Source organism: Schistocerca piceifrons, chromosome 9, assembly GCF_021461385.2.
Source record: "Schistocerca piceifrons isolate TAMUIC-IGC-003096 chromosome 9, iqSchPice1.1, whole genome shotgun sequence".
Lineage (NCBI taxonomy): Eukaryota > Metazoa > Arthropoda > Insecta > Orthoptera > Acrididae > Schistocerca > Schistocerca piceifrons.
This window is the reverse complement of record NC_060146.1, coordinates 177,006,451-177,029,900: the sequence shown is the minus strand read 5'-3', so window position 1 is coordinate 177,029,900 and position 23,450 is coordinate 177,006,451. Positions and strand designations below refer to the sequence as shown.

Here is a 23,450-nt window from a genome sequence, read left to right as displayed (position 1 = left end):
CCCCTTCAAGTCCACTTCCTGATTGCAATTTGGGTATTTTATTGAACACTGTCTGCGCCGATTTCCAGCAATTTCCGCGTTGGATAATTCGCCGATAATTACGTTGCAGGGTTTCTTTTGTTGTCTCTCTGATCACGTCGGGGTCACCAGTTTGTCGGTGATGTCTAACACAGGTAAACACACACACAAATAAGGACTTAAAACTTCTTTATTATAACATTTTATAAGACGTGGATCGGCGTGTTGCTCAGGCGACGATATATTTTACAACTCTCGAAAAACAATACGATCTTCTTTTGTCTCATGTGATATCACAGAACATATAGCTTTGAAACCAACCTTATCGGTGTCAAAACACTATATGGAAGAGCAACCTGGTCCCACAGAGTATAAGACGTTAGAACATGGCGCTGCATTGGAAAAAAAGGCTAGGGGTCACGTGGTCAACGACGGATGATTGACGTCATTTGTCAAAACTTTTTCTTTCCAAGAAACCTAGACGGTAACGTGACGCAACGTGAAGGTTAGTGTGGATGCCGCCGTTTGAAATTCATCGCAGAATGCTTTGACGTGACGTGAAGTGAACGACAGTGTGAATTGCGTCAGGTTGTTTTTGAAATATGATCGGTGTAAACTTTCAAAACGTGTAAGATATCAGACAATTATGCAAACTTTAAAAAATTAACAAATAAAAATAAAATGTAAAACAAAATTAATTTTGCATTTTATTCTCTATTGATAGGTAGAATAAAATTACAAAATTCTATATTATCAACCTTGAAACCAATTTTTTTTATTTGTCGATTAAATACGAAATTGGTATTGTCTTTTTCTGAATAGTTGCTAAATAAGCACTGCTTACATCACAGTGCTGAAACGAGGCATCTTCAGAACGGTTGTGGAAGACGGTTCGTCATGCTTTCACAGACGTCGTATTTGGATAACATGAAAATGAAAATTATGATGTGATCTTAAGAGCGACGAACGAATGTGACATTGCATAGTTGGCAGCCGTGTGCTGTACTGTGGAAGGTCGCGGAGCGGAGTGAAGTACCCATTTCTACGGCAGCAAGAGTCTCAAATTTTTGTGCCTGAAGTAATGTGTTCTGATTTGCTGTGTCAGTGACTCTTAATTTGCGACTTTCTTTACGTGCAAACACGCAAACGGTAAGTGAAACAGTGCGAACAAAAAGCTGTTATGGTTTTATCAGGATAATTGCGTTACGTCTCGATTCTACGATAGATGTTTGATTAACTGATATAAATGTGGCATTCACCGAAACAATACGCATTTTAAATATAAAGAGCTTTTCATTTGTTCTATACCTCTCCTGTATGAATTCTGGGTTTACGGTGGCTTCCAATCCCACCCGTCTACTTTGACGTAAGGGTGGTGTGTTTGTTGATGTCATGTTGCTGTAGGTGGTCGATGTGAAAGTGCTGAGTTTAATATGTGTGGTATTGGGTTCATTAGAGTTTTGACTGTAATCGTGCTAACGTGCCCTTGGGTTAAGGTAGTAAGTGCGGTGGCCAACCTAGTTGGTTTTGCCGGAATAAATTTCGTTTTGGTTTTATTCTGTAGTAATTGTGATGTTTTGCCTAGTGTATATCTATGGTATGTCGGTTGTGTTTTAATTCATATAGTGAATATGGGGGTTTTGTTCCGCTTTTCGGAATTGAAGGTTTTGGTTTTTTGGTATCATCGCTGCGGTTGACCTATATAGGTCAGGGGTATGATTTGTTGCTGGTAACGAAACAATGTAATTTACTTTTTTATAATTGTTGACGATTAATTTGCCGGGGTTGTTCCGTTAGTTTCGTTTTATTTTTCGAATGAGAAATTATCGTTTCATTTTTATTTTTGTTCTCCTTTGTTGGCGTGTGTGTGTGTGTGTGTGTGTGTGTGTGTGTGTGTGTGTGTGGTAAAGTCATTGTCGTATTGTGTATTGTGGAACTAGCCGTTTCCGGCATATGGATGATGTCGTATGTCAAAGTAGACGGATGTAATCCGACTCTTCTGTAGTGCCGTTTTGTGTCATGTTTGCTCCAAATTACGCAGAAAATTGTTAATAAATTTCGCCCCTACCAAGTTCAAGTAACTTTATCCCTAACCTTTAGAAAGCCCATGTTTTGTAACTGGTATATAATGGTTCGTTTACGAAGTCTAAGAGTTTGATTACTTTTGGAGACGTTGTTTAAGTACAGTGACGAGGGGTGCGGGTAACCACGAAATCGTGATTGTTATACCATTATATCTGAGGAGGAACACCCGATCCACGCATGCGTAAACCACAAGAAGACGTTTCGTTTCTTTACGACATGTCTAAAGTGTTCCGCAATGTTCTCCAAAGGTACATGATTATCAACTAAAATTTTTCATGCAAATTGCTACTTACGGGAATCCTGTTGTAACATCAACAATTTTCTGAAAATCAGCGTAAGTCCCTAAATGCAGGTGCAAAATAAGTTCGTATTTAATGAAAAATGAAATAATAGGGTCGTGCTGTAATTTATTTTTATAGAACACAATTAACGGAAAGAAAGTATGACCTGTCAAAAGATTTAAGGATACTGGGCCTTAAGCATTAAGCTGTCACTGTGAGAAACAATTTTCAAAATTAATTTTTATCCTTAGAGTCCTGTGAAATGAGCAATGTGACATTCAATATCTTTTAGTCACTGGCATGCAGCTAGAATTGAAATACATTGCAGTGTAAGTAGGATGATAATTGCAAAAAAGGTGTGTTTTGTTAAGTGCAGCTACAGGACACAATGTTGTTAAAAGATTCCATATTTTAAAATAACATTAAGAACATCTGATGTGATATAATAAATGTATTATTTTTTTTTAATTTTACAAGGTCTTGTTTGCCCACATAAAAACTAGGTTACACTTAACATTTAGGGTATTTTGTCCCATCAATAGTATATGGAGTATGTTCCCATTGGCAGTGGTGTGGTTTTTGGGTTGCTGTGCAAACATTTCCTGAGTAAATTTGTTCAACAAGGATCTTTGTATACTGATTTTGTGACTCCCTCATGGCTACAATGGTGCACTGGTTTTAATTTGATTTATTGGTCCATCTTTAAGCATTTTCAATGTAATTGATGCCATCATTTTACATCCAGCATGTATGTAGATAATAACTTATACATTTTTAAGATGTTGAAGGAATATATATGGTTCATACTGGACACATTTAGTAATCATTAAATATAAATGCATCAGTCAGAATGACAAAAGGAGAAACTGTATTTGTAACACAGCATATACACTGGAAAAAATATTTTAATAAATGTAAAATATATGCTTGATATGTGTTAATCGTAAGTATAAATTCATTGTGACATTGAAGCACAGTAATAGGGTCGACAGAAGCGTCCGATCCCACGCGTCGGCTTTGACCCGTGACGTAGGGGTGCTGTCGTTCTATCTCGTGAGGGGTTTTTTTTTTAATTAACACTTATTACTTATTTTAATTATCTGTTTCCTCGAATTTCTGAATCAGCTACTGAGGCATCTTGATCTTCTATTGGTTGCAGGGGTTACGACCCCTGGGGAGGTGGGTGGGTATTCATGCATGGCTGTCTTCACTTACACGTTGTAGCTACGCAAGGCGTCTAAATTTGTTTATATTTAGTTTGCCCCCCACCCAAAACACCCCATTTCCCGAGCTTGTCCCATTAGTGTCATTAGGCTTCTTGTGGAAAGTGTGTGTGTTTGTTTTTGTTTCTGCCATATTTGTGACGTCATGGGTCAAAGCAGATGGGTGGGATCGGACGCTTCCGTATTTCCCAGTAATATGATACAATAACCTTTTCGGAAAAGCTCAAGTGATATAGTAAACATGTCATACACAGCAGCTTTAGTAGATTAGATCATTTTTATTACTGGTACATATTTTCGATTCTTCTGTTGTATAGAAGGCATTTTGTTCAACCCATATTTTTGTAATATTTCTGAAGACATTCAGACATACATTGTGTGCTGTAGGTGGTAACAAAAAAATAGTATTTCTATGTATGTGTAACTGTTATGGTTTTCTTTAAGTCTAGTAACTGTGGTGTCCATCTTCTGCCTGTGATGTGAGTGATGGTGTTTTTTAAGCCACTTGAGCAATGTATGGAGGTGTCCAGGTGGATGTCGAGGATTACCAGTTGAAATCTTGTGGAAGAGTGTGGGCCAGCTGCTCTCCTCATTGTTTCTACACTCTCCTCAACATTGCTTCTGTATCTGTACCATCAGAGTACAACTGATAAAATGTGCTGTCAGTAAGTCATACCCTTTCATGTTAATCTGTTTCATAGTCCCCCCCCCCCCCCTTCATGATATTTCTCCCTTTCAATGTCTGTGGAATCTCTGTACATCTCGTTAAATTGAGAAATGCTTTGGATTTCTCTAAAAAAATCTTACTATACATACACACTCAAGACCTTCAGTGAATCCATGGACATTTGTATTCAAATAAAACAGACAGATGTCACACAATTTCATTTCATAACAAGTTTTGCTAGGCAGACATGAGCATCATAGGATAACCATTCCCCTGGTGGCAACATGTTAGGGGTTGAAAGTATTATTCGGTACCAGAATTTAGTGTTAATTTCTTTTAAATATGATACCAAATGATACTTTCAACCCCCAATGTGTTGCCACCAGGGCGGTATTTATCTGATACTGACATCTGCCGAGTGAAAGCAATTGTAAAATCAGATTGTGCGACTTGTGGCTTTTCATTTGAATATCAGTTGCAGTAATCACAGAGTTTGTGACATGCCATCATTTGTTATTAACCTGTCTTTCTGCCTTTATCTTGTAAAGGTATGAAGTGGTAAAATAAAACAACATTGCCCCCTGATTATATATGTCCCCAAGATATGAGACAGGAATTACATACCATCATTACCTCTGTTAGAGAGTAATTTTGGGCCAGGTTAATTTGAGTGCCTTTCAAACTGTAGTTATTGATTTTTAACAGAATAACAGTGACCATTACGGAGGCTCCTGGGTTTGAATGTTGATGGCAGAAGTGCTGCCGTTAGGGAAGCATCTGAATCTACCCATCTGCTTTGACCAATGATGTGATCAGTATGTTGGATATGCCTACTTGCAGCATATAAAAAATGGTGACAATATCGTCACTACATACGCATGCCAACAAATATGAACAAAAATAAAAACGATGCAAGAATGTCTCACTCCAACAATAATATGAAACTGCGGAAAATGTGGGTATAGGGAAGGGGACAAGTTAAATATATAACAATACAAATCACCACACGAGAGAGAGCCTATAGTGCAAACCAAGCCCATGATACCAACCAACCAGCATCTGGAATTCCAAAAAGCGTAATTGAACATTTCTCTTGACCTGTACAGCTCAAACGAAACCGTCGATACCAATAAAATCAATCCCTTGACTTATATACCTCAAACACAGCTCTCGATATCTACTAGCAAACCACAACCACTAACTTCACACACTTACATAACTCACAAAACACCACCAAAACCTCCAGCAACTTGAAAACACAAAAAACCATATTCACTAGATGAATTAAAATACAATCTAAATAACATTAACTTATAGACAAAACTTCAGAATTATTAGTGAATAAAACCAAAACAAAATACTCACAAAAAAATGCCTCCAACAAAGTCACCTAGGTTGGTTGGCAAGTGGGCGCGCGCACACACACACACACACACACACACACACACACACACACACACACACACACCATTGTAATTTTGTTAAGCTTTACAAGTCACAGATTTTAAAATACTTAATATTTCAAAGTGTGATAAACATCTTAGTAAATTAGCTTACTACGCCTATTTTCACTCATTGCTTTCATATGGCATCATATTTTGGGGTAATTAATCACTGAGGAATAAAGTATTTATTGCACAAAAGCGTGTAATCAGAATAATAGCTGGAGTCCACCCAAGATCATCCTGCAGACATTTATTTAAGGATCTAGGGATATTCACAGTAGCTTCTCAGTATATATACTCTCTTATGAAATTTGTTATTAACAACCAAACCCAATTCAAAAGTAATAGCAGTGTGCATAACTACAATACTAGGAGAAAGGATGATCTTCACTATTCAAGATTAAATCTAACTTTGGCACAGAAAGGGGTGAATTATACTGGCACTAAGGTCTTTGGTCACTTACCAAATAGTATCAAAAGTCTGATAGATAACCAACAAGTATTTAAGAAGAAATTAAAAGAATTTCTGAATGACAACTCCTTCTACTCCATAGAGGAATTTTTAGATACAAATTAAGGAAAAAAAGAAAAAAAAAACAAAAATATTAAAAAAAGTAAGAAATAAATAAAAATAAGAAAAACACAAAAAAATAAAAAAGTTCTTCTATTAACTTAAGTATGTTGTTAAATTAACCTAATTATGTCATGTATTCGAAAATTCGACTCGTTCCACATCATTACGAAATATCGTATTCATGATCCATGGAACTAGTATTAAAGTAATCTAATCTAATCTTATTTGAATCCCAATGTAACTTGTCAGTGTTTAAAATCTACAGTTTTCCTAATTGCGGAAGTTGTTAGTGTGAGATGCTCAACACTCACCACTCATCATTAATTTCTCAGGAGCTTCATACGACATCTTCCTCCACATATTTGGAACTCCCAGGGTGTAACCCCCTCCCCTCATCACCACTCCCCTCCCCCTCCCCCCCCACACACACACACCTGGATGTAGTTGGCACTTAGACCAGATCAACCAGGTGAATTTCAATCTACCAGATATGAAGAGTTCCCTCAAAACTTTCTTGTAAGATGGAACATAACTGTTTGTAATAACTGTTTAGGCTTGCGTTTGAAAATGGTGCCTACTCTCACAGTGTACTCTTGTCTTCCTAGGACCAAGTTTTTAAATAGAATCCAACAGAGTCACTCAATCTCGGTATTGTGGAGCAGTCATCACTTAGTGTCGGAGCCCATCACAAGACCCCATTTGTGCGAAAGACTGTCATTAATGCTGCACACCTACCAAATTTAACATTTTATTAAGTGATTAGCATGAAATTGGTAGTGGTGTATACCTTGACATTTTACTCAGGTGGAAAAGCCAAACATCGGAAGAAACTAACATACATGGCACTTTTAGCAGAAAAGCATGAACTTGAAAAGCTTGTTGCAGTGGCAGCGCTTCTGGTGAAGAGGGTGCAAACTTTTGAAGCAAAATATATATGATTTGGCCCCAGTGGAATACTCATCTGCTACATAAACTGATTATACTCCAAATAGTATTGATTTCACATCATCCAGAATTAATAAAAACAGTCATAATTCTAAAGGTATTTTTACCATATGTTACACATGTTGTACAGTGATAATTATCATGTTAGATAAAATGACAATTGTGGCCAAAGTATTATACACTTTTTCGTAGGTTTGCAATGTTGGAAAATGAGATGGTACTGACTAAACACTGGTAATTGAAAACACTGCTGTTTTACAGTTACTAAAAATGTAATGATGGATGCAAACTATAGTGAGAAATCCTACAAACAATATTTCAAGACTTAGCTTTTAAAAATACGTCTAGTAATATACTAAAACTCCTCATGTATTGCTTCTGTAGCGATAGTGAGGAGGAGATTAGATCAATTACAGTTCTTACAGAGGCATTTAAACAGTCATTACATCCATGTCTCATAAGTGAACGGAACAGCACATACAGAGGCATGTAAAAAGTCATCTTATCTGTAGTCCCCATGTGAATGTAACAGAAAGAAGCCCTAAAAGTGGTGCAGTGGGTGGTACCCTCTGCCACACATCACACTAGTTTGCGGAGTATCCATGTAACTGGAGATTTACAATGCTGTGGTTACCTCACGGACTGGGAAGTAGCATGAAAGTAACACAGATGTGAATGTAACAAACCTGCCTATGGTGATAAACTGACCAGTAGCTTAGGGTGTGAGGTCTTGGTTATGTTGTAATGCAATAGATTGGTTGCAGTTTGATGAAGCCAACAAATGTGATACCATCAAACTGGCTGTGGTGAAAAACTGATCTGTAGCATAGCCCGAGGTATACCTCAGATTGGAAGGCATCAATGTGTGTGAGAGTTGGTGAAGTCGGTGAATGTGGAGGGGGGGGAATCATTTTGGTGTTTGACTGGTCTGTATCTTAGTCTGAGGGCTAGGCTAGGTTGGAATATGATATTTCAGATGTTGGGTGTGAAACAGTTCCACTATTTGAACCATGTTTGTAGTGATTGTCCGAAAACACTCAAATTTATAAAATTTACTTTTCCTCTTAATGGGTACTGAGCTATCACATACAGGAGTGATCCATTTTATTACATATGTATCATGGTATATTATCCATTTTGTCGCCTTCATTTTATAATGTCACTCATTAAAAGTATGCTGTATCTGGGCAGTGGTATGTTATTGATATACTGGGTGTTAGGATTATAGGCACAGATATTTTGATCATTGGTGCCTTAATGTGTACCCACTTCAGTGTGTTAGCTGCTTTTTGTTTGCGACAACAATTTTATTGTCATTTGACTCATTACAGCAGTAGACAAAGTCAAGAGCATAAAATTGACACTGCTATATCAGTGTACTTTGATTTACATTAAATAGGTAAAAGTAGAAACCGTATGTTAAACATCAGTACTTCAATCTTCAAAAAATTTGCTAATAGTGTAATAATGGTTATTAACTAGCAGATTATGCAATGTAGTTTTAAAAATATTTACAGGCAATTCTTTAAAGTCTGTGCGTAACATTCTTAGCCCATTAACCATTCTTAGTCAAATGACTAGGTAGGACTTCTGTGATTTAGGTAATCAAGGATATGGCACATCAATACATGTTCTATTATTATTATAATTATTACCATCGTCATCATCATCTTTTTCCTGTCTCAGACGTTAGTCTGGTTAAAAATGGAAAGTGACGCGGACCTTAATCAAGCGTGACTTCCTTTTAACTGTGCTGTATATGTTATATTGCATTTAGGAACTTTCAGGTAATTGAACATGTATCAATAATTACAGATTTCTGTAGTTGTATTTATAAGTTGGGATGTAGCTGTATTGCATTGATGTACTGGTGGATATTGTGTGGTATGACTCCTGTAGTTGATAATATAATTGGTATAATATCAACTTTATCCTGATGCCACATGTCCTTGACTTCCTCAGCCAGTTGGATGTATTTTTTCAATTTTTTCTCCTGTTTTCTTCTGTATATTTCATGTATTGCGTATGGATATTTTGATTAGTTGTGTTAATTTCTTCTTTTTATTGGTGAGTATGATGTCAGGTTTGTTATGTGGTGTTGTTTTATCTGTTATAATGGTTCTGTTCCAGTATAATTTGTATTCATCATTCTCCAGTACATTTTGTGGTGCATACTTGTATGTGGGAACGTGTTGTTCTATTGGTTTATGTTGTATGGAAAGTTGTTGATGTATTATTCTTGCTACATTGTCATGTCTTCTGGGGTATTCTGTATTTGCTAGTATTGTACATCCGCTTGTGATGTGATCTACAGTTTCTATTTGTTGTTTGCAAAGTCTGCATTTATCTGTTGTGGTATTGGGATCTTTAATAATATGCTTGCTGTAATATCTGGTGTTTGTTTGATCCTGTATTGCAATCATGGATCCTTCCATCTCACTGTATATATTGCCTTTTCTTAGCCATGTGTTGGATGCGTCTTGATCGATGTGTGGCTGTGTTAGATGATACAGGTGCTTGCCGTGTAGTGTTTTCTTTTTCCAATTTACTTTCTTCGTATCTGTTGATGTTACGTGATCTCAAGGGTTGTAGAAGTGCTTATGAAATTGCAATGGTGTAGCCAATGTATTTATATGAGTGATTGCTTTGTGTATTTTGCTAGTTTCTGCTCGTTCTAGCAAGAATTTTCTTAAATTGTCTACCTGTCCATAATGTAGGTTTTTTTATGTCGATAAATCCCCTTCCTCCTTCCTTTCTGCTTAATGTGAATCTTTCTGTTGCTGAATGTATGTGATGTATTCTATATTTGTGGCATTGTGACCGTGTAAGTGTATTGAGTGCTTCTAGGTCTGTGTTACTCCATTTCACTACTCCAAATGAGTAGGTCAATATTGGTATAGCATAAGTATTTATAGCTTTTGTCTTGTTTCTTGCTGTCAATTCTGTTTTCAGTATTTTTGTTAGTCTTTGTCTATATTTTTCTTTTAGTTCTTCTTTAATATTTGTATTATCTATTCCTATTTTTTGTCTATATCCTAGATATTTATAGGCATCTGTTTTTTCCATCGCTTCTATGCAGTCGCTGTGGTTATCCAATATGTAATCTTGCTGTTTAGTGTGTTTTCCCTTGACTATGCTATTTTTCTCACATTTGTCTGTTCCAAAAGCCATATTTATATCATTGCTGAATACTTCTGTTATCTTTAGTAATTGGTTGAGTTGTTGATTTGTTGCTGCCAGTAGTTTTAGATCATCCATGTATAGCAAATGTGTTTTATGTGGGTATGTTCCAGTAATATTATATCCATAATTTGTATTATTTAGCATGTTGGATAGTGGGTTCAGAGCAATGCAGAACCAGAAAGGACTTAATGAGTCTCCTTGGTATATTCCACGCTTAATCTGTATAAGCTGTGATGTGATATCATTTGAATTTGTTTGTATATTAAGTGTGGTTTTCCAATTTTTCATTACTATGTTTAGGAACTGTATCGATTTAGGATCTACTTTGTATATTTCCAATATCTGTAGTAACCATGAGTGGGGTACACCATCAAAAGCTTTTTGGTAATCAATGTATGCATAGTGCAGCGACCTTTGTTTAGTTTTAGCCTGATATGTCACCTCTGTATCTATTATCAGTTGCTCTTTACATCCTCGTGCTCCTTTGCAGCAGCCTTTTTGTACTTCATTTATAATTTTGTTCTGTGTTGTATGTGTTATTAATTTCTGTGTAATGACTGAAGTTAATATTTTGTATATTGTTGGTAGGCATGTTATGGGGCAATATTTTGCTGGGTTTGCTGTGTCTGCTGGATCTTTAGGTTTCAGATAAGTTATTCCATGTTTAAGTGTATCAGGAATGTGTATTGGTCTGCAGTGTAACTGTTAAATAATTTAGTTAGATGTGAATGTGTTAAGATGAACTTCTTTAGCCAGAAATTTGCTATTTTATCATTTCCAGGGGCTTTCCAATTGTGCGTAGAATTAATTGCTTGGGTGACTTCATGTTGCAAAATTATCACTTCAGGCACTTGTAGTATCATCTTGTATGAGTCAGTTTCTGCTTGTATCCACCGTGCGTGTCTGTTATGTTGTACCGGGTTTGACCATAAGTTGCTCCAGAAGTGTTCCATGTCTGTTATGTTTGGTGGATTGTCTGTTTTAATGTGTGTGTTATCTATTGTCTGGTAAAATTTCTTTTGGTTTGTGTTGAATAATTGGTTTTGTATCCTTCTATTTTCACCTTTTTTGTATCTTTTAATTCGTTTGGCCAATGCTTGTAATTTCTGCTTCTTTTCATCTAATTGCTCTATCTCTTCTTGTTGTGAGATTTTACCTAACCTTTTTCGTTTTTTTGTCTGATATTTCATTTCTTATAAATTGTGTTAGCTGTCCGATGTCTTTTCTAATTTTTTCTATTCTGATCTGTAGCCTGTGTTGCCATGCTGGTTTTGTGGGTTTCTTCTGTGTGTTAGTTGGTTCTGATCTCTGGCTAGTGTGTATATTTATTGTAGTGAGTGCTCCTACATAAACCAATAGTTGTAACTCTTCCATAGTTGTATTTTCATTTATTTTGTTGTGTATGATTGTGTTGATATTTGTTATTGTTGTTTCGACTTGTGGGTTATTTGGTGGTCTATGCAAGAATGGTCTAATGTCTGTATTTGTGTCTTTGTATTCTATATACGTCAACTGAAATTTTTCTTCTGTATCTAACATGTGTGTCACTTCATGTTCTATTTGTGCTTGTTCTGGTGGCTGTTGGAAGATTTCGTTTTCCTCTGATTGTTTAATTGATGTGTGTTGTTCTTTGTTTGTTTGCTCTGGGGTGTTTGAGTCCATTATCGTATTTTCTTCTTCTTCTTCTGATTGCACATTATTTTGTTCCAGTATTTGTTGTACTTGTTGTTTGACGTTTTCTATTTCTGACTGGGGTATCCTGTTATTTTTCTTTATTACGCGAATCTGATCAGCTAGCCGTTATTCTGTTAAAAATTTTAATTCTGGGTATCTGGTAATAAATGTTGTGTATACTTGTGATCTGTATCCAGTTGTGTTGGTTCCTAAGTTTGTTCCTTGGTAATAACAGAACATGAGGTGTCAGTTAACTTCATCTGACCTTCTCATCCTCTGTCTTTGTTTTCCTTCTAGGGTGGTTGCAGGATGCATATCCTACAAAACACGTCTATTTGGATTTAAATCATTTTCCGTGTGGCTAGCAGTGTCGTTACCATTGTGGACGGGCATAGGGTTCAAGCGTCGTCCCCGACCATGACAGCGCTTGTCCGAGGCTTCATTAGTTCTGTCCTGAACCAACTAATCACACTAAAAGGGGGGTTAGCCCTATTAGTGGTTTGTTCTTTTCGTCGCCTTTTACGACTGGCAGAACATACCGAAGGCCTATTCTTTACCCGAGCCTCCACGGGGTTTATTATTATTATTATTATTATTATTATTATTATTATTTCTTTCTTTCTTTTCTCAGACATTATGTCTGGTCAAAAATGGAAAGTGACGCAGACCTTGATCAAGCGTGACTTCCTTTTAACTGTACGGTATATGTTATATTGCATTTAGGAACTTCCGGGTAATTGAACATGTATCAATAATTACAGATTTCTGTAGTTGTATATATAAGTTTGTATGTTGCTGTATTGCATTGATATACTGGTGGATATTGTGTGGTATGACTCCTGTAGTTGATAGTATAATTGGTATAATGTCAACTTTATCCTGATGCCACATGTCCGTGACTTCCTCAGCCAGTTGGATGTATTTTTCAATTTTTTCTCCTGTTTTCTTCTGTATATTTCATGTATTGGGTATGGATATTTTGATTAGTTGTGTTAATTTCTTCTTTTTATTGGTGAGTATGATGTCAGGTTTGTTATGTGGTGTTGTTTTATCTGTTATAATGGTTCTGTTCCAGTATAATTTGTATTCATCATTCTCCAGTACATTTTGTGGTGCATACTTGTATGTGGCAACGTGTTTTTTTATAATTTTGTGTTGTAAGGCAAGCTGTTAATGTATTATTTTTGCTACACTGTCATGTCTTCTGGGGTATTCTGTATTTGCTAGTATTATTGTCATGTCTTCTGGGGTATTCTGTATTTGCTAGTATTGTACATCCGCTTGTGATGTGATCTACTGTTTCTATTTGTTGTTTGCAAAGTCTGCATTTATCTGTTGTGGTATTGGGATCTTTAATAATATGCTTGCTGTAATATGTGGTATTTATTGTTTGATCCTGTATTGCAATCATGAATCCTTCCGTCTCACTGTATATATTGCTTTTTCTTAGCCATGTGTTGGATGCGTCTTGATCGATGTGTGGCTGTGTTAGATGATACGGGTGCTTGCCATGTAGTGTTTTCTTTTTCCAATTTACTTTCTTCGTGTCTGTTGATGTTTTGTGATCTAAAGGGTTGTAGAAGTGGTTATGAAATTGCAGTGGTGTAGCCGATGTATTTATATGAGTGATTGCTTTGTGTATTTTGTTAGTTTCTGCTTATTCTAGAAAGAATTATTATTATTATTATTATTATCACCTCTCAATACAAAATTAGAAACAGTTTCTAATCTATAATAAAACATTATAAATGAACAAATATACTTCTGTCAGATACTGCAGCTTAATAAATAGAAGTTTACAGTCTTCTGTTGTATCGAAATCATTCATTATTTTTAATTCTTTCTTTTGCAAAAATAAAATGTCATTTCTGTGACATCGGCTATACCACAAAAAAATCCCATATGATATTATTCTTTCAAACCAAATAAAATACGCTGATCTTCCATAGTTATTTGGAACATGTCTTTTTAAATTTCTGATTTAATAAATTACTCTTGAAAGTCTAACAGATACGTATTTAATTTATTGTCAATAATAACACCTAAATTTTAAGAGTTTCTAATTCGTGCTGGTTAGGAATCTCGTAGAAGCTAGAGTAGAGTGCCTGGGTTTTACTTTCATTTAGTAAGAAACCGTCCGCTCTGAACCGTAAATAAGATTGAGCAAGGGTGTTTTTGGTCAGTGTTTCCAATATGCGTAGATATGAGCTGTTATTTAGAGAAGTTGTGTCATTGGTATACAATATCGTGTTAAAATTTATAAATAGTGGCAGGTCATTAATCATTAATATTAACTAAAAAGGCCCAAGCACCGATTCTTGTGGCACTCCAGATCTAACTTGTATCAAATTTGACTTCTCACTACCATTGGACACAATTTTGTGATTCTTTAGGAAAGATTTAGACATATTTATATTGTTGCCATCAAAACCATAGTAAAATTCCTTATTCAACAAAGTATCGTGCTCTACGCAATGAAAAGTTCCATTCAGGTCACAAAATGTAATTTGGGTGTAGCACCCAGTCTCGAACACATCTAGAACAAATTTTACTAGGAATAAATTGCATCAGTTGTGGATTTACCTTTCCTAAATCCAAATTGTTTATCACTTAATTATGTTTGATCCACCTAAGTAAATACTAACTTGATCATACATAATCATTTCAAAATTTTTAGAAAAACACTGCTGATGGACATGGGTCTGTAGCTAGCTGTACAATTCTTCTCTCCTTTTTTATATATGGGCACAACTCTTGAAACTTTCAGTATATCGGGATAAATTGCACACTCAATAACATCTTTCAATAAATTACATGACAAATCATACTAACCAACACTATCTGAAGGTTTGAAATTTTTCACTGTTTTCAGGATAGTATTTGGACACACTTCTGTGAAAGTGAAAGTGCTCGGGGGAGGCTTTACAATGCAGTTGTCCATGATACTAATTGCATTTTTTGGGGGGGAGGGGGGTTATTTATTTAACTACTAATTTCTTCAATGGATTGGATGCAAAATTGGTTAAATTCTTCTTTGGTTATAGCAATATCATCTATATGTTTAAATGTGCAATAGACTTAATTATACTTCAGGCTTTTTTGCATTTGTTATTAAACTTTTCAATGTTAACTGTATTATGTTGCTTCATTGATGGCCTGCCTATACTTACACTAGCTGTAGTATATAATTCATTATACAGTTATCATATACTGATTTTGTACAGACCAGAATAGAATATAGCATAATAATACTTTTCAATTGCCATAACTGTGGAGTATACCATTCCTTGGTTTTCCGTTTTTTGTAATCACTACCAATATACCCTGTACTGTACATCTTTTCAGAGGGATGTTATTTTCTAATATATTTAAAAATTCTAAGAAATACTCTTTAAGAATAATACATACTGCATCATGATCTGAGAAAGTGAAACTAATTACATCAGTGGACATAAGTTTTTTTAGAATTTGTATATATATTGTCATGACTTTCAGATCCCCTTGTAAGTTTACACGAAACATAGTATAGGTTAAATTGTCTAAGCAAATTTGTGAAATCTGTCACAGGTTTCATTTGTCCAGCAGGACATAAAACTTGAATTGACATCCCTCTAATGATAATATTTTTCCATTTTGGTGTGCAGATGTGTGTTAAAAGGTCCTAAAGTTTCTCAATGAAGACATGAGGGTCACCACTGGGTTACCTGTTAACTACTAGTGCCACTCAATTACAAGACCCGATATTTCAAAATGCAGTTTATCACAGTGTTGAGATCTGCCCTACCACAGTTTGATGCAAGAGGTTGTTTTTACATATATTGCTACCCCACTGTTTCAATAATGTCCTTTATTACAGCAACTAAGTAATGTGAACCATTCAATACTTTGTACCGAAGATCATCCTCTTTACACAAATGTTCACATAAAAATAAAATATCCACCATGTTTTCATTTGAAAGTTCGTTAACTATTAAGTTTTTATCCGCCATACCCTGAATGTTGAGAAAGCCTATTTTAAACTTTACTTTTGGCATTGTTTTATTTGCATATTTACTTAGCTGACAGTACTTAATGTTAACATACAAAAGTTGGCCAGGTTGTGCACTTACATTACTGGAACATCCAGTGTGGTATGCCTATATGCCTATAAGTTTTGTCATCTCATTTGGAACACAATCCAGATGATCTTTCTACCTTCCCAAGCTTATGCCACTGTATCATCTAACACATGTTTACCTAATTTGTAGAAATGTTAGCCATGCTTGGTAATGTGTCTATGCTACAACTGAAATTGTAATTAAATCAACACCCTAGCTGCAAACAGGCATTTTGAAAATGTGTGCCCCGACCGGGACTCAAACCCAGGGTCTCCTGCTTATATGGCAGACGCTCTATCCATCTGAGCCACTGAGGGCACAAAGGATAGTGCACCTGCAGGGACTTATTCCTTGCATGCTCCCTGTGAGACCCACATTTCCAACATGTCCACACCACTACATTCATAGATGGCCTAATAAATGTTTGCCCATCACACCCATTACTCATGGCAGATTAATCTAACAGGTCCTGTACGAGTTGAGGGCACAGCGTGTGCATTCGCGTAAGTAGGCCAATGGCTCGTAGTCCAGTCGACGCTGTCAGAAACTTCTCTATATTTACAAATGTCGTAAATGTAGGTCTGCCTTTCTGCAACCTAATTAAGTAAGTCGTAGGTTCAGTATTGTTTTGTGTGTTCCTACATTTCTCTGGAACCACTGATCTTCCTCAGAGTTGGCATCTAACAGTTTTTCAATTCTTCAGTAAGTAATTGGTGTCAGTATTCGGCAACCAAGATTTGTTAAACAGATTGTTAGCATTTACATCATTCGGCACCTGAATATATTGGGATTGGATTTATTACATTCTTCTTGAAGTCTGAGGTGTTTCACCTGTCTCGTATCTTGAACATCAGGTGGAATGGTTTTGTTATGACTGGCTCTTCCAACGATTTCAATAATTCTGAGGCAATGTAGTCCACTCCAGGAGGCAAAGTGGTCCACTCCTGGAGCCTTTTTTGCACTTAAGTCTTCAATGCTCTGCAAATTTCTTCTTGCGTTATCATATCTTCCCTCTCTTCATCACTTACTTCCTCAGTTCTTGCTATAATTTTGTCCTCAAGTTTGTTCCCCTTATATAGCCCTTCTGTATATTCCTTCTGCCTTTCAGCTTTCCAATCTTTGCTCAGTACTGGCTTGCCATCTGGGCTCTTGATCTCGGTACAGTTGCTTCTCTTTTCTCGTAAGGGCTCTGTAATTTCCCTACAGGCAGCATCTATGTTTTCCCTGATTATGCATTCTTCTGCAGCCTTGCATTTGCCCTCAAGCCATTCCTACTTAGCCATTTTGCACTTTCAGATATTTTTAGACATCTGTGTTCCCTTCTGTGGCTGTAAATCACCTTGATTTCAGCCATTTACAGTACCACCACAGCAAGGCCTTGTGGGTCGATGTTGCAAGGCCGTATCAAGTCAAATCATCCAGACAGCTCTCCCTGTAACTGCTTAAAAGGCTAGTGCCCCTATTCAGGACCTAAAGTTTAGTCTAACCTCTCAATAGATAACCCTACAATGTGGTTGCATGTATGGTATGGCTATCTATATTGTGGAGGCACACAAGCTTCCATGCCTTGGCAAGATCTGTAGTTCATGGGGGATATTTCCCTTGATATACACTGATCAGCCAAAACATTATGACCACTGCCCACCTTGTTGTTGGATGCCACCTGGTGTCGTTACGGGCACGTGATGTGGCAACAAAAGTATGTCAGCAGAGCAGATACGGACAGGGGATCACACTAGCGAAGATATGGGCTGTAAATGGGGAAATCCATTGAGATAAGTGACTTTGACAAAGGGCTGATTATAATTGAGCAGAGCTTGTGAACAAATGTCTTGAAAATGGTGAGGCTGGCCGTGTGTTAACATGCTGCTGTTGTGAGCATCTACGGGAAGAGGTAGGAGAGCAGTGAAAATATCACTACTCTGAGGCTTGTCTGCTCTGTAACGTAGGATAGATGGTGATCTTCAGCAATTTTGCCAAAAGAGCACAATGCTGGTGCACGCACAATGCTTTCGGAGCACACTATTTGTCGTACATTGTTGAGCTTGTAACTCTGCAGCAGACCATCCCTACATGTTCACTTGTTGACCCAACGACTTCATCGGTTAAGGCTGCAGTGACCGAGGGACCTTCGGGATTCGACTGTCGAACAATGGAAATTTCACCTCTTCTGGTGAATCACATTCTTGCTACACTGGGTCACAGATTGTCTTCACAAACACCATTGTTGAGGTGAACAGAGGCTCAGAATGTGCAGCGCGTAGCAGATGCAGGCTGGTGGAAGTAGTATTATGCTATGGGAGACATTCTCCTGCACTAGCAGGGGAACTGTGGTAGTGATCAAAGATATGCTGACAGCTGCGAACCATCTGCATCCCTTCGTCTTTGATGTCATTTTTTTTCAAGCAGTACTGTTTTCCATGTCTCGAACTATTCTACAGTGATTTGAGGAGCATTACATTAAACTCGTGTTGACGTCTCGGCGACCAAATTGGCCTGATGTGAATCCTATGGAATCCATCTGGGTCACAATCAGTTGCCATCACTGTGTACACAAATCCAGCAGCCTGTTGTTGTTGTTGTTGTTGTTGTTGTTGTGGTCTTCAGTCCTGAGACTGGTTTGATGCAGCTCTCCATGCTACTCTATCCTGTACAAGCCTCTTCATCTCCCAGTACCTACTGCAACCTACATCCTTCTGAATCTGCTTAGTGTATTCATCTCTTGGTCTCCCTCTTTAAGATTTTTACCCTCCATGCTGCCCTCCAATACTAAATTGCTAATCCCTTGATGCCTCAGAACATGTCCTACCAACCGATCCCTTCTTCTAGTCAAGTTGTGCCACCAACTTCTCTTCCCCCCAATCCTATTCAATACTTCCTCATTAGTTATGTGATCTACCCATCTAATCTTCAGCATTCTTCTGTAGCACCACATTTCAAAAGCTTCTATTCTCTTCTTGTCCAAACTATTTATCGTCCATGTTTCACTTCCATACATGGCTACACTCCATACAAATACTTTCAGAAATGACTTCCTGACACTTAAATCTATACTCGATGTTAACAAATTTCTCTTCTTCAGAAATGCTTTCCTTGCCATTGCCAGTCTACATTTTATATCCTCTCTACTTCGACCATCATCAGTTATTTTGCTCCCCAAATAGCAAAACTCCTTTACTACTTTAAGTGTCTCATTTCCTAATCAAATTCCCTCAGCATCACCCGACATAATTCGACTACATTCCATTATCCTCGTTTTGCTTTTGTTGATGTTCATCTTATATCCTCCTTTCAAGACACTATCCATTCCGTTCAACTGCTCTTCCAAGTCCTTTGCTGTCTCTGATACAATTACAATGTCATCGGCGAACCTCAAAGTTTTTATTTCTTCTCCATGGATTTTAATACCTACTCCAAATTTTTCTTTTGTTTCCTTCACTGCTTGCTCAATATACAGATTGAATAACATCAGGGATAGGCTACAGCCCTGTCTCACTCCCTTCCCAACCACTGCTTCTCTTTCATGCCCCTCGATTCTTATAACTGCCATCTGGTTTCTGTACAAATTGTAAATAGCCTTTCGCTCCCTATATTTTACCCCTGCCACCTTTAGAATTTGAAAGAGAGTATTCCAGTCAACATTGTCAAACGCTTTCTCTGAGTCTACAAATGCTAGAAACGTAGGTTTGCCCCTCCTTAATCTAGCTTCAAAGATGAGTCGTAGGGTCAGTATTGCCTCACGTGTTCCAACATTTCTACGGAATCCAAACTGATCTTCCCCGAGGTTGGCTTCTGCTAATTTTTCCATTCTTCTGTAAAGAATTCACGTTAGTATTTTGCAGCTGTGACTTATTAAACTGATAGCCTGTTATTTACATGAATTACATGACCCATGTTTAAACATCAGTTACCACGTACCGCCACAAACCTAACAGCAGACTGTCGGATATGCAGAATTAGTGATGTATTATGTTCCAAAGATGGATAGACAAGCTATTAAGCAGGTGGTCATAATATTCTGGCTTATCGGTGTATTGGTGAATAAATACAAAAAATATTTAAAAATTGGTGTTGCCTTTTACTTTGAACAAAACCAGTATTGATCCCACATAATTTGAAGCCTATTCAGACAGCAGATGTCAGAAGGAAGGAAGATTGAGTTTAATGTCCCATCGATATCAAGGTCATTAGAGACGGAGCACAAGCCCGGTTTGTGTGAAGGACGGGGAAGGAACTTCCAGAGAAACTATCCCGGCATTTGCCTAAACTGATTTAGAGAAATAACGGAAAACCTAAATCTGGATGTCCGGATGCGGTTTTGAACCGTCGTCCTCCAGAATGTGAGTCCAGCGTGCAAACTACTGCGCCACCTCACTCAGTCAGATGTCAGAAGTGAAAAGATTGTAGATTTAAGATTCTTAAAATAGTTAGGAGAGTTTTTTTTCATACTGTAAAGTTTTCGTAGAAACATGAATGAATTCTAGTACGAGGCTAGGAATGTTTGTTACTTTGTCCTTATTATATGTGTATGTATGAAATTCATAATTCCCTTTGTATTAATTTATCTGTTTTCTTTTTCAACAGGGCTTAAAGTGCTAGTAGGCAGGTTTTGCCAACATTCTCAGTTCACCAGTGTACGCTGTTGCAAAAACTACCATGCGCAGTCTGCCTGTATCTCATGTTAGTAGACCTGACACAGTGCAACTATCAGGAACCACAACACTGAAAAAATTGACAGCCATCTACCACTGGACAGTCTCTGGTTTTGATATTTGTCCTGAGGATGCTGTAAATATTGGGTCTCCTGTGTTCTCTCACCCAAATTTGAGTAAATGGTGCATGGAACTTGAAAATGACAACGGCAGACTGATGATGTGCTTCCGTCTTGTGGCTAGTGATGATTCTCTGCCTGTGACAGCAACCCTTGAAGCTTTAGTGTCGTATCTGGATGGTACAAAACACAGTGTGTATTCACTTGAAGACCACAATCTTAAAGTAAACGAGAGATCTTCTCTGCAGTGTCTGACGGACAAAATTAACACTGAAGAACTGGGTGACAACTGGAGTTTCGAAGGTGAAGTGTGCATTGTAGAAGTGGTAGCAGAGGACACAACCGAGGAAGAGCTTGAGTCAGACGTGGCCAAGGATCTGGAGCAGTTGATGGACTCGAAATTCTTATCAGATATCACATTGAGTGCTGGAGGGGTTCGGCTGGATGCACACAGGGCGATACTGTGTGCACGTAGCCCTGTTTTCAGAGCCATGCTGAGTCACGACACGAAGGAGGCTCTGGAAGGCCTCGTGGAAATCTCTGACACTGAACCGCAAGTCGTGTCAGAGATGTTACGCTACATGTACACGGACAAAGTACGTGTACCGAGTGAAGTGACGGAGCAGCTCTTGGTAGTCTTCGACAAGTACGGGCTCCAGGATGCCAAGTTGAGGTGTGAGATGAAGCTGGCGAGACAAGTTGCAGTAGACAGTGCTGCTGATATTGCTGCCCTTGCCATTGCTCACACCTGCAGCTTCCTGCAAAAGGTGTGTGTGGCTTTCATTAAGCAGAATCTTGAGCAGGTGGTTGGCAGCAGAGGCTGGGCAAACATCATTGACAGGTATCCTGAGGCTGTGAAGACCATCTGTGAATCGGTCACCGAAGGATCAGAGAGGTAAAGATATCTTTACATACAACAAACTTTCCATGACATTTGGAATGTTAATTAGGTATTTAAATTTTTAGTAACATTATACACTGAGGTGACAACTTGTGAGATAGATGGCAGTAGTATTGCATACACAGTGTACAAAACTGCAGTGCATTGGCGGAGCTGTCGTTTATATTCGGGCGATTTGTGTGCAGAGGTTAATGACATGATTATGGCCACATGATGGTAATAAGACTTTGAATGCGGAATGGTAGTTGAAGCTAGACACGTGGAACATTCCATTTTGAAAATTGTTGAATTCAATATTCGAAGATTCACATTGTCAAGAATGTGCCGAGAACTCCAGATTACAGGTACATAGTGTCAGAGAACAGCAAAGCTTTCATAGTTGTCAGTGCTAACTGACAAGCACCACTGTGTGAAATAACCACAGCAATCAATGTGCAACATAATACAAACATATCTGTTACGATATTGCACCAAAATTTGCTGTTAATGGGCTATGACCGCAGACGAGCGACATGGAAGTCATTGCTTACAACACATCACCTGCTGTGCCTCTCCTGGTCTTGCGACCCTATCGCTTGGAACCTAAGTAAATAGAAAACTGTGGGCTGGTGGGTTGAGTGATGGTAGGGTTAGTGTGTGGTGCAAACCCCACAAAGCCATGGACCCAAGTGTCAACAAAGCACTGTGCAAACTGGCGGTGGCTCGATATTTGTGTGGGCTGTGTTTGCATTGAATGGATTGAGTCCTCTGATCCAACTGAACCAATCATTGCCTGAAAATGGTTAAATTTGGCGACGTGAGACCATTTGCAGCCATTCGTGGACTTAATGTTCCCCAGCTGTGATGGAATTTTTATGGCTGACAGTGTGTCATGTCTCTGGACCACAATTGGTTTGAAGGCCATTCTGCACAGTTTGAACCTATGATTTGCCCACCCGGGTCACCCGACATGAATCACATCAAATATTTAAGGGACTTAATGAAGAGGTCACTCTGTGCACAACATTCTGCACCAGCAACGCATTCACAACTTGTAGACAGCTGTAGAGGCAGTGTGGCTCAATATTTGTAGCAGGTGACAACCAACACTGTTAGAATGTGATCAAACTAGCTTTTTGGAGAAAATAGGCAAGTTTGCCATGATAGAAATTCAGAATGTAATAAAACCAGAAAGTGAACGGAAAGCTGCTCACAAAATGCGATCATTTCATACGCTAAAGGTGTAAAGCTCTTTCAGGATGGTGACTGTTCTTAGGGCTACGATAGACTACCCTCCCATTGGCTGCCTCCAACTTGATAGGAGATGCACTGACAATACCTCCTCTGTAACATGAACAACCACAGCACATGGATGACAATTCGTGAAGTTTAGCCCATCTGCCTCTCCCCTCTGCAAGTTACCTCATCCACTCCCCCCCCCCCCCCCCAATCACCCCTGCCTGCCCATATTTCCTCTCTCTTCCCCCCTCTCCCACTCTGACGCCCCCTCTCCCACTCTGACGCCCCCCCCTCTCCCACTCTGACGCCCCCCTCTCCCACTCTGACGCCCCCCCCTCTCCCACTCTGACGCCCCCCCCCTCTCCCAC

General features: G+C 38.1%; 1 protein-coding gene across 1 annotated transcript in view; it reads left to right on the top strand.

Annotated features, from left to right (window-relative positions):
- Positions 1-1,035: 1,035 nt before the first annotated feature.
- LOC124717124 (speckle-type POZ protein-like) overlaps positions 1,036-23,450 on the top strand; it is an 86,854-nt gene continuing 64,439 nt past the window's right edge. The window contains exons 1-2 of the mRNA XM_047243857.1: positions 1,036-1,167; positions 20,777-21,858. Of these exons, the coding sequence (XP_047099813.1) occupies positions 20,849-21,858 (1,010 nt within the window). The 5' untranslated portion in view covers positions 1,036-1,167; positions 20,777-20,848. The remainder of the gene's footprint in view (positions 1,168-20,776; positions 21,859-23,450) is intronic.